The sequence below is a fragment of the Rhamphochromis longiceps genome, linkage group LG4, assembly GCF_057381845.1.
Source record: "Rhamphochromis longiceps isolate RC_006_pf linkage group LG4, R_longiceps_female_GT1.1, whole genome shotgun sequence".
In the NCBI taxonomy this organism is placed as follows: Eukaryota; Metazoa; Chordata; class Actinopteri; order Cichliformes; family Cichlidae; genus Rhamphochromis; species Rhamphochromis longiceps.
Genome location: NC_140560.1, coordinates 23189191 through 23204559, shown reverse-complemented (window position 1 = coordinate 23204559; position 15369 = coordinate 23189191). Strand labels below are relative to the sequence as shown.

General features: G+C 39.0%; 2 protein-coding genes across 2 annotated transcripts in view; both read left to right on the top strand.

Annotated features, from left to right (window-relative positions):
- The window catches only part of LOC146671610 (nuclear GTPase SLIP-GC-like), a 158835-nt gene that overhangs the window by 96896 nt on the left and 46570 nt on the right, over positions 1-15369 (top strand). The window lies entirely within an intron of this gene.
- LOC146671611 (nuclear GTPase SLIP-GC-like) overlaps positions 1-15369 on the top strand; it is a 129046-nt gene that overhangs the window by 98684 nt on the left and 14993 nt on the right. The window contains exons 6-11 of the mRNA XM_085403883.1: positions 6010-6048; positions 6467-6491; positions 6651-6737; positions 7041-7128; positions 13494-13710; positions 13831-14049. Of these exons, the coding sequence (XP_085260009.1) occupies positions 6010-6048; positions 6467-6491; positions 6651-6737; positions 7041-7128; positions 13494-13710; positions 13831-14049 (675 nt within the window). The remainder of the gene's footprint in view (positions 1-6009; positions 6049-6466; positions 6492-6650; positions 6738-7040; positions 7129-13493; positions 13711-13830; positions 14050-15369) is intronic.

The window sequence follows — 15369 nt, the reverse complement described above, 5'->3', positions numbered from 1 at the left end:
ATTAGGCCTTTCAGCTGAAATTGAACGAGTAGAGCAGTTACATAGATGCACAGATTGATCAGAACTTCAATTTTGTTAGTGTACTCAGCTGTTTGGTCATGCCGAAAATGGTCAGTTATGGAGGATGAAATTAGCAGGCAAAAGGAGAAGTGCAACAACCAGCATGATTAAAGAAAAACAGATTCAGATTTTTTTTTAAAAAAAGAAGCTAGACATGAATGGTTCTATTGGAGCAAAAGACTGTCTGTCAGAAAGCAAGTAAAACCTGACCTGCACATGTACATACACTGATCAGGGAATGAGAAAAGCAGGGAGGGCTGACGAGAATGGCTGGATCATTGTTGTCTGTATGGCAAAGTTCAAATGAGTTAAAGGGGTTAAGTAGAAAAAGAAACAAAAAACTTTGCAAAATGACTATATGAAATAATAATAATCAAGAAGAAAAAGTAAAACCACTTACAACAGTAACAATGACTTTTGTGACAAACAGAGGTGCTGTTTGAACATACTCAGATTATTCTCATGTACTTATTTCAAGAAAAACACACATTGTTGGCAAAATAGAACAACTATCCTTCTTCCAAAGCTGCTTAGATAGATATGCACTGTCAAATGATGCTTATATTTAACTCTGTGAAGAATAAACATATAAAATATGCCACAAAACTAACCCTTTCAAGATAACAGACAAATAACTACTCTGGGCAGTCACACATAAAGCAAGGTCAAAAAGGCTGCTGGAAGCAAAAAGTGTCATGTTCTTAATGAAAGAGCACAACAACAAAACTGAGTGATTTTTAGTTTCTGATAAAAAGAAAATGAAACTGAACTAAAGATCAAATCTTACTACCTTTCTATTTACATGTTTTCATACACAAATCTACATAATGCTAATCTTCCCAAAATGTGCAGGAACATTTGCATTCACCAAATTGTTTCTTGTTTTAGCATCAATATTAAAAAACAAGTAGCAAAGCTAATATATTCAAGCTTCTCTAGAAGTTGAATTTTAACTTTCACATTTCACAAAAAGTAAAGGTTAATTTGAAATATTTTTTTTAAATATCCAGCTTTTCTTTGGAAAATACATGTAAAACTTTTTTTTATTTGTCAAAAAAGTCTCAGTATAGTTCAATTCAATTCAATTCAATTTTATTTATATAGCTCCAAATCACAACAACAGTCACCTCATGGCGCTTTATATTGTACAGTAGATCGTACAATAATAGATACAGAGAAAAACCCATCAATCATATGACCCCCTATGAGCAAGCACTTTGGCAACAGTGGGATGGAAAAACTCTCTTTTAACAGGAAGAAACCTCTGGCAGAGCCAAGCTCAGGGAGGGGCGGCCATCTGCTGTGACCGGTTGGGGTGAGAGAAGGAAGGAAGACAGGATAAAGACATGCTGTGGAAGAGAGACAGAGGTTACAGTTTTTTCTGAATGCTTAAACTCTAACTGCGATTGTTATAGCACAATTTCGAAAACTCTTAATACTTATAGCAAAACCACTCACTGAGTTTGCAAAACTAAAAGCACAAACACTGCTTTGCACTCAGTTTGCCATTTTGTAACACACACCTGGCAAAACTGTAGGTACAATCCACTGCACAGCACTCTTTTTGCAGAACTGTAAACACAACTCACTGCTTTACACTCAATTTCCAAATGATCAACACACTCCTAGCAAAACTATACACATTTATGGCTATTATTTACACTATTTTGCCAACTGTCTGACACACTGTCACGTGTGAAAACAGTTTTAGATAATTAGTTCACTTTGCAATCAGCCTAAGCACTATAAATAAGGTACAGGTAAGCTGTGGAGTACAATGGAGGGAGCAGGAAGAGTGAGAAGAGTGAGAATTAGAGGAGGCCGAGGAAGAGGACGTGGAGGTGAAGAAGTAGGACAAAGAGGATGACAAGGACAAGGAGGTGAAGTTAGAGCAAGAGGACAAGAAGGAGCAAGAGGAGCAAGAGGAGGGGGAAGAGGAAGGGTAAGAAGAGTAAGAAATAGAATTGCTGGTAACATCAGAGCTACAATAGTGGACCATGTAATCAACCATGGAATGACCCTGAGTGAAGCTGGCCAACGGGTTCAGCCTAACTTGAGCCGCTACACTGTAGCAAGCATCATAAGGATATTTCGAAATGAGAATCGGTTAGTACAGTCACTTTGCACTAAGACTTGTAGCACTGCCATATGCTAATGAGGAACACAACAATACCACAGATGTAAAAATACTGAAACTGTTACTTTACAGAATTGCTAGCTGACCAGATGCTAGGGGCAGAGGAAGAATGTTCACTGCAGACCAATAAACCCATATAGTCAATATGGTGACTGCAAATAATTCCATAAGGCTACGTGAAATTCAGCAGTGCCTAATTGAGGATGACACCACCTTCCAGAACATACAAAATGTGAGCACTTCTCTATTAGGTTGTGTACTTGCCCGCAACAAAATCCGAATGAAACAAATCTACAGAACACCTTTGGAAAGAAACAGTGAACGTGTAAAACAGCTGCAATATGACTATGTGCAGGTAAGCTATAGTATCATTGGTACTGAATCTGGAAGTGCATACTGTAGTGCTGTGCATGTGCCTGCTGTTTGTTTTGTCTTGCTCACGTCTTGCTCATGACCCATCTGCAGAGGCAGATGGGTCATGAGCAATTTGTTGTGGATGAGGCTGGTTTTCACTTCACTAAGACGAGGAGACTCGGAAGGAACATCATTGGACACCGTGCCATAATCAATGTCCCAGGACAACGTGGTGGTAACATAACTATGTGTGCAGCTATAAGTCAAAATGGTGTTGTTCACCATAATGCAACCCTGGGCCCATATAACAGTGCACACATTATTACATTCCTGGACACCTTTGACATGTTCACTAATGTTCAGAGACCAGAGCAGACCAGATACGTCATTATATGGGACAATGTTAGTTTCCATAGGGCTGCTTTGGTCCGCAACTGGTTTACAGATCACCCACTCTTCACTGTACTCAACCTCCCCCCATACTCTCCATTCTTGAATCCAATTGAAGAGTTCTTCTCTGCCTGGAGCTGGAAGGTCTATGACAGTCATCCCCATCAACGCATATCCCTTTTACAGGCAATGGAGGAGGCATGTGGGGATAAATAATAATAATAATAATGTACACACGTGGCAGCATATTAAAAAAAACCTATGGTGATATTTTTACTCTAACTACCTTAATGTAGTTTGGCAACTTGAGTATACTTTAAGTATACATAAAGCTGTTTCTGTCTTGTTTTTAAACTATAATATTTAATCCCTTTGATTTATTTTAAACAAACTAAAAAAACAAACACTTTCTCTGAGGCAGGTTGTTACCTGTCTGCCAGCCACTCCCATCTGCGCTGCACAAACACCTCTTCCTGCTTTTCTCAGTTCTCAGTTCTATTTTTCCTGCACCCGCTTTAGTCATGTTGGATTTACCTTTCTATTTTATGTATAAATGCAGTTGCAGACAGTTGTGCAGTCTAAGCCACACAGTTACAGTTTGATTTTAACCGTATCCGTTTGTGGACTTTGTGCTCGATTTCTTTTTTCTGTTTCCTGTTTGTGTCTCACTGCTTCCCTCACATCTCCCTCAGCAGCCTTTTCCTGCATTACTCAAACAAAAGGTGAGCAGTTTGAAGTTTTAATCTGAATTTAATCAGTGTCTCTGATTATATATGGATTAAAGGAGAAGTTGGTCACAAATATCTAATCTTTAAAGCAGTACTGTCTGGTTAAATATTGCATTTTATCTTACAGTTTCATTTCTTGGTCATGGATGATTTCGTAAGAACCAAACTGGTTGAATGGGGGCTAAGTGAGTGGGTGGAAAAATTTAAAGGTAAAGTATTAATGTGAATCTGTGATGGGTACAGATATTGATCCTGATGTGATCTGTTAACTGTAAAACAGCTCATAGATCTGTGCCCATAGCTTTTTCAATCATTTACGAAGAATTTCTGAAGAAAGTTGAGAATAAACTTTATCTCTGCAAATTCTTTTTAAATTACAGATGAACAAATCGATTCTGAAAGTCTGTGTGAGCTTGATGATCAAGAAATTAATAATTTGATCACAAAAGCTGGACCAAGAGTGAAATTCAAGAAGAACCTCAAGCTGTTAAAGGTAATTACCTTTTTTTTTTTTAAAACAATCATTGTTGTTTTAGTGTACAGAGGTGAATTTCTATTAGAGTTACCTGGATATTAAAAAATGTGCTGGCAGCAATATTATGTAGTGTAATTTTTGTTAACTCTTTACTAATATGGATTTGCAATGTTTTGATTGTGTTAGGAAGAAAAAAACACAAATCAAGAAACAGTCATTTCTTTTCAAGTAAGTTACAAACTGTTTTGTTGCCTTGAGATGAAGTATCTATATGAGAAATAAAATTTTTAGTATATGTTTAAGTGCTCAGTTTATTTGGCTTTGCACTTTTTATCTGCAGTGTCAACAGGAGCATGAAGATGTAGCTGATGTGGTTCAGGTAAGGATTATACTGAATTTCAGACATATGAGCCACCTGCCTGAGACAAAATGAAGCTCAATTCTTTTGCCTATAGAGTTACATACTGATTCAGTATTAATTTTAGTGATCTCCCATTAAGGTAACCAGGTGTCATAATTGCCGACATAAATTAGAATTTTATTCAATTTATGTTTACACTTAGCCAGCAGTTTTAAATTTCCCTCAGTGTCGACTGTTCTGGTTGTCTTTGCTGGTGTCTCTAGCTTCACATGTGTTAGAATAGAATCACCAATTACCAGAGTTTGAGCCCCTGCGGGTGTTTCTGCAAATGGGGGAAAACACTTAGACACATGAATGGGTTGGTGGTGTGCCACGGGGCTTCTATTTAATACTGTGCTTTCTCCTCATCGTCACCCAGTCATCTTGTTTCCCCAACTGCTCGGGACAATATGCCAGAGGGAGCTACACTGGCTAAAGGAGCCTGGCTAGTTATGGGATTTTTAAGGGTGCGAAGCAAAGTCTACAATTATGTGATCCTGGCCTCCAGAGTTGTAAATAGGGTACATTTAATGCAAGTCTCATTATTGCTAAAGGAGACTGAGGAGTAGGGATGGGTATCATTTAGGTTTTATCCGATACCGGTGCCAAACCGGTACTTTTGAAACGGTGCCGGTGCTTAAACGGTGCTCAAACCGGTGCTCAAACCGGTGCTTAAAGAATGGAGAACATAAACTTTGCCCAAAAACCTCTTATGTTTTTATTTTTAGCAGTCTCCTCTTTTTTTCTGCAAAATGATAACCAAGTTAGCCTTTTCTGTTGATACAAGATACATCCTTTGGTTGGAACCAGTGCTTAAACAATGGAAAACACAAACTTTGTCATAAAACCTCTCATGTTTAGCTGTTTTTTTTTTCTTTTGTAAAAAGATAACAATGTTAGCCTTTTCTGCAGCTATAGGGCATATATGGTATCACTCTATCAAACAAGAAGACAGCTGTATGACAGCTCAAGAAAAAAAAAGTACTGAAATAAAGCACCGAAATGTGTGCTGCTTTTCTGGTTACTACCGTTTATGTCAGAACCAGTACCCATCCCTGCCGAGGAGTAACTAAACATCTGACACAATGAGCAGGAAAGTGCAGGAGGGACAGGTAATTAGTGAGTAAATACACAGAGAGTGTGTGAAGATTACACCTTGAAGTAAGTTATACGTTTTTAATTAAATTGGCTACGCAGATAAGCTACACAAACACCACTGGGTGTTCAACAGTGTCTCACTGGCAGTAATTATTTGTAGAGTCATTTTATTGATTCTTAACTAATATAGATTTGAATCGTTTTGATTGTGGTAAGAACAAAATTCAAATCAGGAAACAGTCATGTCTTTTCAAGTCAGTTTAAAACTGTTTTTTCCTTCAGATTTAATGTCCATATGACAAATACAATTTTTAATGCATGTTTAAGAGCTCAATACTCTATGCGGCTTTGCACTTTTTATCTGCAGTGTGAACAGGAGCATGAAGAAGCAGCTGATGTGGTTCAGGTAAGGATTACACTGAATTTCAGACATATGAGCCAACTGCCTGAGACAAAGTAAAGCTCCATTCTCTGGTCTACAGAGACTGACAACTCTCTACAGAAACGAATAAATGACTAATCTAAAGACATAATTCAAAGGGGGGTGGGAAAATACATTTTGCCCTAGCTAGAGGGTTTGCCAACCGTCTCTGTAGGTCTTTGAGACTGGGACCTAATTATGTAAAAGAATTGTCTAGTAGGATCACAGATATTTAGTAAGAAGAAGGTTATTGTAATTTAATTTTCATCAGTCTGCTGGTTAATAAAACATAACTGCATTTAAGTTTGTTGATTGTAAAACTTGTATGTTAGTGTCCTTTTGTTAAAGAACAATGCCAATGCAAATAGTGATAATTTCCTGTATAACTGATATTCATCCTCAGGTCTTTCCAGCCACAAGTGATACAGGTGAGACACATGCATCATATTTATTGCATCTCATATTATTCTGTGTTTGAAAGGCACTAATATTTTTTGCAATCTACATAACTTTACTAAGAAGAACTTTCAATGCTGAGAGAAACACATTTTTTTTCTTATTTTTTGTTGTTGTTTTTATCCAATCAGGAAAAAGAAAATCAGACCTTGAAAGTGATGCTAGCAGGTTGCAGTCACCAGCTAAGCGACAGTGTCAGTCAATGCCAGGATTTGAAGGTATTTACGTTTCTTACTAAACAATGTCACAGTTTAAGCCACTATAGGGTTAAATTTCTGTTCAGCACAATTTGTCCAACATGCCAGTTTCATCTTTGATGCTAGAAATTACTTTTTCTTTGGGCTGTTGGCAAAATTTAACAGTCAGCATGGTATAGTAAGTTTGATTGGTTAGTGGTCACATTATGGTCCTGATATACTCTAATTCACACAGGTTTGCTTTTTTTAACATCAAATTTTACATTTTTTGGTTATTCTAGTCTATAATTCCTTCTAAATAGTTCTTGACTTTTTTGTTCACAGAACCAACCATACTATCTAATGTGAAAAACATCATGGCATTTGTACATTCCAGACTAAATGAGCAAGACAAACTCAGTGCTTTCTTAAAGTGAGTATTATGTTTTTTCATATTTTGCTGACATACAACAGTACAATTATAGACGCTGAAATAATACAGTAGTAAAATTTATTGGAAAGTTTTGGTGACTGAGCTACATTTTTTTCCTGTTCCTGGTATCTACCAATTCTTCTTTTTTCTCCTCGATTGCCTTTTTGTGTTATACATTTCACTTTATGCCACCTAGTCTGACCTGTCTCCCCAATGTGATGTTTGTGTATTGTATGTACGTTCAGCAAGTTCCAATTTTCAATCCAGGCAACTGCAAGCGACAAATACAAGGATACATTGATTTATGATTCAATAGTAGACTATAACTATCCAAGTTAAGACCAACAAAGACTGATATTTTTAGGAAGTTTTGGTGACTTATCAATACAGGGAGTGCAGAATTATTAGGCAAGTTGTATTTTTGAGGAATAATTTTATTATTGAACAACAACCATGTTCTCAATGAACCCAAAAAACACATTAATATCAAAGCTGAATGTTTTTGGAAGTAGTTTTTAGTTTTTGCTATTTTAGGGGGATATCTGTGTGTGCAGGTGACTATTACTGTGCATAATTATTAGGCAACTTAACAAAAAACAAATATATACCCATTTCAATTATTTATTTTTACCAGTGAAACCAAAATAACATCTTCACATTCACAAATATACATTTCTGACATTCAAAAACAAAACAAAAACAAATCAGCGACCAATATAGCCACCTTTCTTTGCAAGGACACTCAAAAGCCTGCCATCCATGGATTCTGTCAGTGTTTTGATCTGTTCACCATCAACATTGCGTGCAGCAGCAACCACAGCCTCCCAGACACTGTTCAGAGAGGTGTACTGTTTTCCCTCCTTGTAAATCTCACATTTGATGATGGACCACAGGTTCTCAATGGGGTTCAGATCAGGTGAACAAGGAGGCCATGTCATTAGTTTTTCTTCTTTTATACCCTTTCTTGCCAGCCACGCTATGGAGTACTTGAACGCGTGTGATGGAGCATTGTCCTGCATGAAAATCATGTTTTTCTTGAAGGATGCAGACTTCTTCCTGTACCACTGCTTGAAGAAGGTGTCTTCCAGAAACTGGCAGTAGGACTGGGAGTTGAGCTTAACTCCATCCTCAACCCGAAAAGGCCCCACAAGCTCATCTTTGATGATACCAGCCCAAACCAGTACTCCACCTCCACCTTGCTGGCATCTGAGTCGGACTGGAGCTCTCTGCCCTTTACCAATCCAGCCACGGGCCCATCCATCTGGCCCATCAAGACTCACTCTCATTTCATCAGTCCATAAAACCTTAGAAAAACCAGTCTTGAGATATTTCTTGGCCCAGTCTTGACGTTTCAGCTTGTGTGTCTTGTTCAGTGGTGGTCGTCTTTCAGCCTTTCTTACCTTGGCCATGTCTCTGAGTATTGCACACCTTGTGCTTTTGGGCATTCCAGTGATGTTGCAGCACTGAAATATGGCCAAACTGGTGGCAAGTGGCATCTTGGCAGCTGCACGCTTGACTTTTCTCAGTTCATGGGCAGTTATTTTGCACCTTGGTTTTTCCACACGCTTCTTGCGACCCTGTTGACTATTTTGAATGAAACGCTTGATTGTTCGATGATCACGCTTCAGAAGCTTTGCAATTTTGAGACTGCTGCATCCCTCTGCAAGATATCTCACTATTTTTGACTTTTCTGAGCCTGTCAAGTCCTTCTTTTGACCCATTTTGCCAAAGGAAAGGACGTTGCCTAATAATTATGCACACCTGATATAGGGTGTTGATGTCATTAGACCACACCCCTTCTCATTACAGAGATGCACATCACCTAATATGCTTAATTGGTAGTAGGTTTTCGAGCCTATACAGCTTGGAGTAAGACAACATGCATGAAGAGGATGATGTGGACAAAATACTCATTTGCCTAATAATTCTGCACTCCCTGTATTTTTTTTTCCTGTTCCTGGTATTTACCAATTCTTGGGGGAAACTTGCCTGGGGGATCCTGGAAAGTGTCAGTAGTCTGATTGGAAATGGTGGCGAATGTCAGCAAATTCATTTTATTTGCACCAAGTCTGATCTTGTTGATGATTCAGATGATCTGTAAGTACATTTTGCATGCTGATCAACTACAGGGTGTTTCCATGTAAGATCAACCCAGGTTAGACAAAAAGCGAAGCACTGGGTTGAGCCTTTTTAAAAAATTAATACAGAACATTTGGGTCAAAAGCAGTCTCAGATGCAGATACAATTTTACGAAGTTTACTGAAGATGGCGGACTTAGTAATAAACAGAGAGGGAGGGGAATAGCGGAGAGTGAGACAGGCAGTTGAATTTCTTTGTTCTGGAGGGACTTGTAATGTCCTCTGCCTCTAACGCCTTGCTAGAGTCGACATTCAGACTAAACAGTTACATGGTGACAGAACACTCCCCGTCTGAAACCCAGCGGATTTCACCTACTAATATGACAAGGTCAAACACATTTCAGTCATCCGGAGGAATGAGCAAGATCATCTCATTCACAGGTCGGACGTAAAGCTTTGGTTCCTCTTTCTTGATGACCTTTACTTGCACTTCGGGCACCCTTCCATCTTTACTAGGATACACATCAATGATAATTCCTAAGGGCCATTTGTTCCTACTGCACTGACTGTCCTTAAGAAGCATCACGCTTCCTTTCTTAAGGTTTGGCCGGTCAGATGTCCACTTTGTTCGACACTGTAGCGTTGACAGATACTGTTTCCGCCACCTGTCCCAAAATGTGTTAGACAAGCTTTGGACCCTGCACCACTGTTGCTTCAATAGGTTCTTATGTCCAAAATCTCCTTCTGGTACTGGGCATGGACCTACTTTCTGAGTAAGCAATGAAGCCGGTGTAAGAATGAAAGGATCTGTAGGATCGTTTGACACAGGCACAAGTGGTCGACTGTTCACTATGGCTGAAACCTCAGCCATGAATGTTGTGAGTACGTCATGTGTGAGTTTGGAGGAGCTCATTTGAAGAAGCATCGAGTCCAGGATACGACGTGTGATGCCGATCATCCTTTTCCATGCTCCTCCCATATGAGAGGAATGTTGTGTGTTGAAGGTCCACGTACATCCGTGTTCTGACAGAAACCTCTCCATGGCTTTCCCATCAAGATTTGAGGGAATCCCCATATCTTTGCAAGCTCTGGTGAAATTAGTGCCCCGGTCAGAGCGTATGTTTTTCAAAGGCCCTCGAATCGCCATAAACCTTCTGAATGTGTTTATGAAACTGGAGGAATCCAATGACTCAATTACCTCAATGTGTATAGCTCTGACACACAGACAGGTGAAGAGGACAGCCCACCTCTTACTATCAGCGTGGCCTCCTCTCGTGCGACGGGCTGATACAGACAAGGGCCCAAACACGTCAATGCCGACATTGCTAAAAGGTGGTTCCATGCTGAGCCTGTCTGGAACAAAAACAGGAACAAAAACATAATATTCCCGAAAAACGCTTTGCCGATACGATCAGCTGTTTGTTACACTTCCCACATTGAAACAGACGTCAGCGCGAACGATCGCATGTCCGCATTTCCTGCCTGAAACCGGAAGTGACGTCATTTTCGCGGAAAATGTAGTTTTTTACTTGTAGGCCTTAAAAGCCTATAATGGTGTTTTTATAAGTCATGCTTGACTTTATATTTTTCTGAATAGTTGCTGGGATGCTTAGAATGATGCACATTCTGTTTTCTTTGCAAATTTGCATCATAGGATTGTTTTTCGTTTTTCCTGCAGTAGATAAAAATTGGTGTATCTCAAAAATAAATCTATGAAGACACTCAAAATAAATTTCCTGTTGTTGTAAACTATTTTTTGCAACTTTTTTGTATTTAAATTTTTGAGGGATAAACCTCTTAAATTTCTCCAAGTAGAAATTTATGTAAAAAACAAACAAAAATGATTTTCAATTTGTTTGTACTTTATTGCACTTTTTTCACTTTTTAAATCACTTTTTTGCAATTAATGTAGTTACTATGGACTTAATGCATACATATTATTAAAATATGGGCTATGACAGTTGTATTGATGTATAGCAACTTGAAATGTTCCCAAAAATGGCACTACAGCATATAAAAATATAAAGTAAGCTCTGGCGGACTTGGTTCTATGGTAGGTCTTAAAGGGTTAAGAGCGCTTTCCTTTCTTCTATCCGGTCGTTAAGTCTGACGTCACTAGCCGTGTCTGGGCCTAAACTCCGCTGCAGGTCCATATATCAAACGATCACTATGGCATTACTGAGAGTTGAAAAACTGTCTAAAGTCTTTCATCTTTAATAAAATGATCAGTGTTCTGCTCTACCAGATGTAACAATTGAGTTTAACATCCAGGCATCCGTGAAAACGGAATTTATGACATTTAACGGAGTTAGAAGTTAGCAGGAAGTTAGCTCGCTAGCTTCTATCTAAATACAATATAGCATGTCCTGACTGCGGGTTTTGGAAACAAATTAAAACGTACAGCTCTGTTATCACATCCAACATAAATGAAGACAGAAAACTAAACAACAGTGACATTTGTGCAGGGAGTGCAGAATTATTAGGCAAGTTGTATTTTTGAGGAATAATTTTATTATTGAACAACAACCATGTTCTCAATGAACCCAAAAATCTCATTAATATCAAAGCTGAATGTTTTTGGAAGTAGTTTTTAGTTTGTTTTTAGTTTTTGCTATTTTAGGGGGATATCTGTGTGTGCAGGTGACTATTACTGTGCATAATTATTAGGCAACTAAACAAAAAAACAAATATATACCCATTTCAATTATTTATTTTTACCAGTGAAACCAAAATAACATCTTCACATTCACAAATATACATTTCTGACATTCAAAAACAAAACAAAAACAAATCAGCGACCAATATAGCCACCTTTCTTTGCAAGGACACTCAAAAGCCTGCCATCCATGGATTCTGTCAGTGTTTTGATCTGTTCACCGTCAACATTGCGTGCAGCAGCAACCACAGCCTCCCAGACACTGTTCAGAGAGGTGTACTGTTTTCCCTCCTTGTAAATCTCACATTTGATGATGGACCACAGGTTCTCAGTGGGCTTCAGATCAGGTGAACAAGGTGGCCATGTCATTAGTTTTTCTTCTTTTATACCCTTTCTTGCCAGCCACGCTGTGGAGTACTTGAACGCGTGTGATGGAGCATTGTCCTGCATGAAAATCATGTTTTTCTTGAAGGATGCAGACTTCTTCCTGTACCACTGCTTGAAGAAGGTGTCTTCCAGAAACTGGCAGTAGGACTGGGAGTTGAGCTTGACTCCATCCTCAACCCGAAAAGGCCCCAAAAGCCCATCTTTGATGATACCAGCCCAAACCAGTACTCCACCTCCACCTTGCTGGCGTCTGAGTCGGACTGGAGCTCTCTGCCCTTTACCAATCCAGCCACGGGCCCATCCATCTGGCCCATCAAGACTCACTCTCATTTCATCAGTCCATAAAACCTTAGAAAAACCAGTCTTGAGATATTTCTTGGCCCAGTCTTGACGTTTCAGCTTATGTGTCTTGTTCAGTGGTGGTCGTCTTTCAGCCTTTCTTACCTTGGCCATGTCTCTGAGTATTGCACACCTTGTGCTTTTGGGCACTCCAGTGATGTTGCAGCTCTGAAATATGGCCAAACTGGTGGCAAGTGGCATCTTGGCAGCTGCACGCTTGACTTTTCTCAGTTCATGGGCAGTTATTTTGCGCCTTGGTTTTTCCACACGCTTCTTGCGACCCTGTTGACTATTTTGAATGAAACGCTTGATTGTTCGATGATCACGCTTCAGAAGCTTTGCAATTTTGAGACTGCTGCATCCCTCTGCAAGATATCTCACTATTTTTGACTTTTCTGAGCCTGTCAAGTCCTTCTTTTGACCCATTTTGCCAAAGGAAAGGACGTTGCCTAATAATTATGCACACCTGATATAGGGTGTTGATGTCATTAGACCACACCCCTTCTCATTACAGAGATGCACATCACCTAATATGCTTAATTGGTAGTAGGTTTTCGAGCCTATACAGCTTGGAGTAAGACAACATGCATGAAGAGGATGATGTGGACAAAATACTCATTTGCCTAATAATTCTGCACTCCCTGTATTTTTTTTTCCTGTTCCTGGTATTTACCAATTCTTGGGGGAAACTTTCACTTTAACTGACACAAAAAGAAGGTGTGGATCAAAACAACATACAGTAAACAGTTAGTGGAACAAGTGTATAGAACTGAAATATATTGTGATAATTGATTGGTTAATCACTACCATGATTATAACTCTCTTTTAAACTCTCTTATTTAAAGCATACCTAAAAAAATTTCATGACTGAATGAATTAACTATATTTAAAATCTTGTTCAACAGGAAAAAGATCAGTGATTTGGAGATAAAGAAGAGGGAGCTGGTTGGTGTCTTTGGTAAAACTGGGGCTGGAAAGAGCTCTTTGATAAATGCCATCATCAAAGAGAAGAATCTTTTACCCTCAGGAAGCATCAATGCATGCACGTCAGTCATGATCAAAGTGGAAGCTAACAAACACAGCTCAAACTATGAGGCAGAAATTGAGTTCATCACAAAGGAGGTAAAATGAGCTTTGAAAGTTAGATTTTTACTTAAAACTATTATAGGTGTTACACTTCAGTTATTGGGGTTAACGGTTGGGTACATACCTCAATAAATGGCTTGTCGTCTAATTTTGTAGGAGTGGAACGAAGAGTTGTGGTCATTTCATCAGTTTCTTGACAATAATAAAAATCAGGAAAAGGAAGATGATGATTATCATGATGCTGTTGAAAAGCTGTCAACACTGTATGGAGAAGAATGGAAAGAAAAGTCCTTTGAAAACCTCATGGACCGCAAATATTTCAAAGAAATTCCAGAATTTCTCCAATCCAGGCGGAAGATGTTGACATGTGAATCAGTAAGACAAACTCATATTACTACTATAACAGACAGCCATAAGAGACTACACACTGGGGATGCTGGGAAATTGTCACGGTCCTGGGTCTCCTGACCCAGCGTTTTTAGTTCTTTGGGATTTTTGTATTATTGTACTTGTGTGTGATTTATTCTATGGTTTCTAGTTTTGATCCCTTGCCCTTCATGTCTCTCTGTGTCCCCTCTGTTCTGTGTAATTGGGTGTCTTTGCATGTTTGAGTTTCTTGTTTTCTGTCACTCTGCATTGTGCATTATGTTCTCATGGTTGGTCTTTTGTTACTCCCTCTAGTCTAGTCTCTTGTGTTCCCAGATGAGTATTTCCCTGTGTATTTTGGTTCTTAGACCTCTGCCTTATGGTTTATGTCTCTGTGTTTCTTAGTTGCTGTCTCCACTGTGTCAAGTTCGCGTCTCTGTGTGATACTTCCTGTTTTACTTTGATGGTCCGTGTCTTATGTGAATGTGTCCTGCTTTGCTTGTCCCGTCAGTCCTGATTTCTCCCAGCTGTGCCCTCCTTCTGTGTCTCATTCTCCTCGTTACTTCCCAGTGTATTTAAACCCCGTGTTTCTCTGAGTCAGTGTCGTGTCGTCCCTCATGCTGTGTGTGATTCTCCCCGTGTCTTCTGGTATGTGTTGCAATTAGCATCTCCCAGTTTAGTTTTGTATCGCTTTTGTATCACCGTTATCTTTTGTCACCTTTTTGTCAGCATTAAAGCTGCATTTTGAGTTCAGTCCTGTTTTCCCGTGAGTTTGCATTTGGGTCCTATTTTCCTGCCTGCCACACACCGTTACATGACAGAAATGCACACAGGTGAAACTAGGACAACCTGGACAAAAAAGATAACTGACCAAATTAACAAAAGACTAAGATCTAGAAACATAACTCACTTCAGAAAACAGAATGCAGCATAAATTCAAAAGTCTAAAAAACACAAAACACTGAAATGCAGTGATCGCAACGAAATAGTTCTTACTGAGATCCCATAATCACATTTAGATGATCACATATCCAGAAAAAAAATCTGTTCTTGTAATAACTGTGGTTAACAGATCCCAAGACTGGTCCAGGTCCATTATGTAGAGCAGTGTTTCCCAACCACTCTGAGAAATGATCAGGTGTGCCCTGGAACTACCTGCTCTAATTAAATGGGTTACCAACTGCTAGTAAAACAGAAGAAGAAGAAGAAATTATACAACAGTCATGCTGTGAGTGAGACAACGCAGCACATGATAACGATAGATAAATATTTGAAAAGAAAAAGTAGTCAAACTGACCTGGGTCCTGGAGAAAATTCCAACCCAGATGA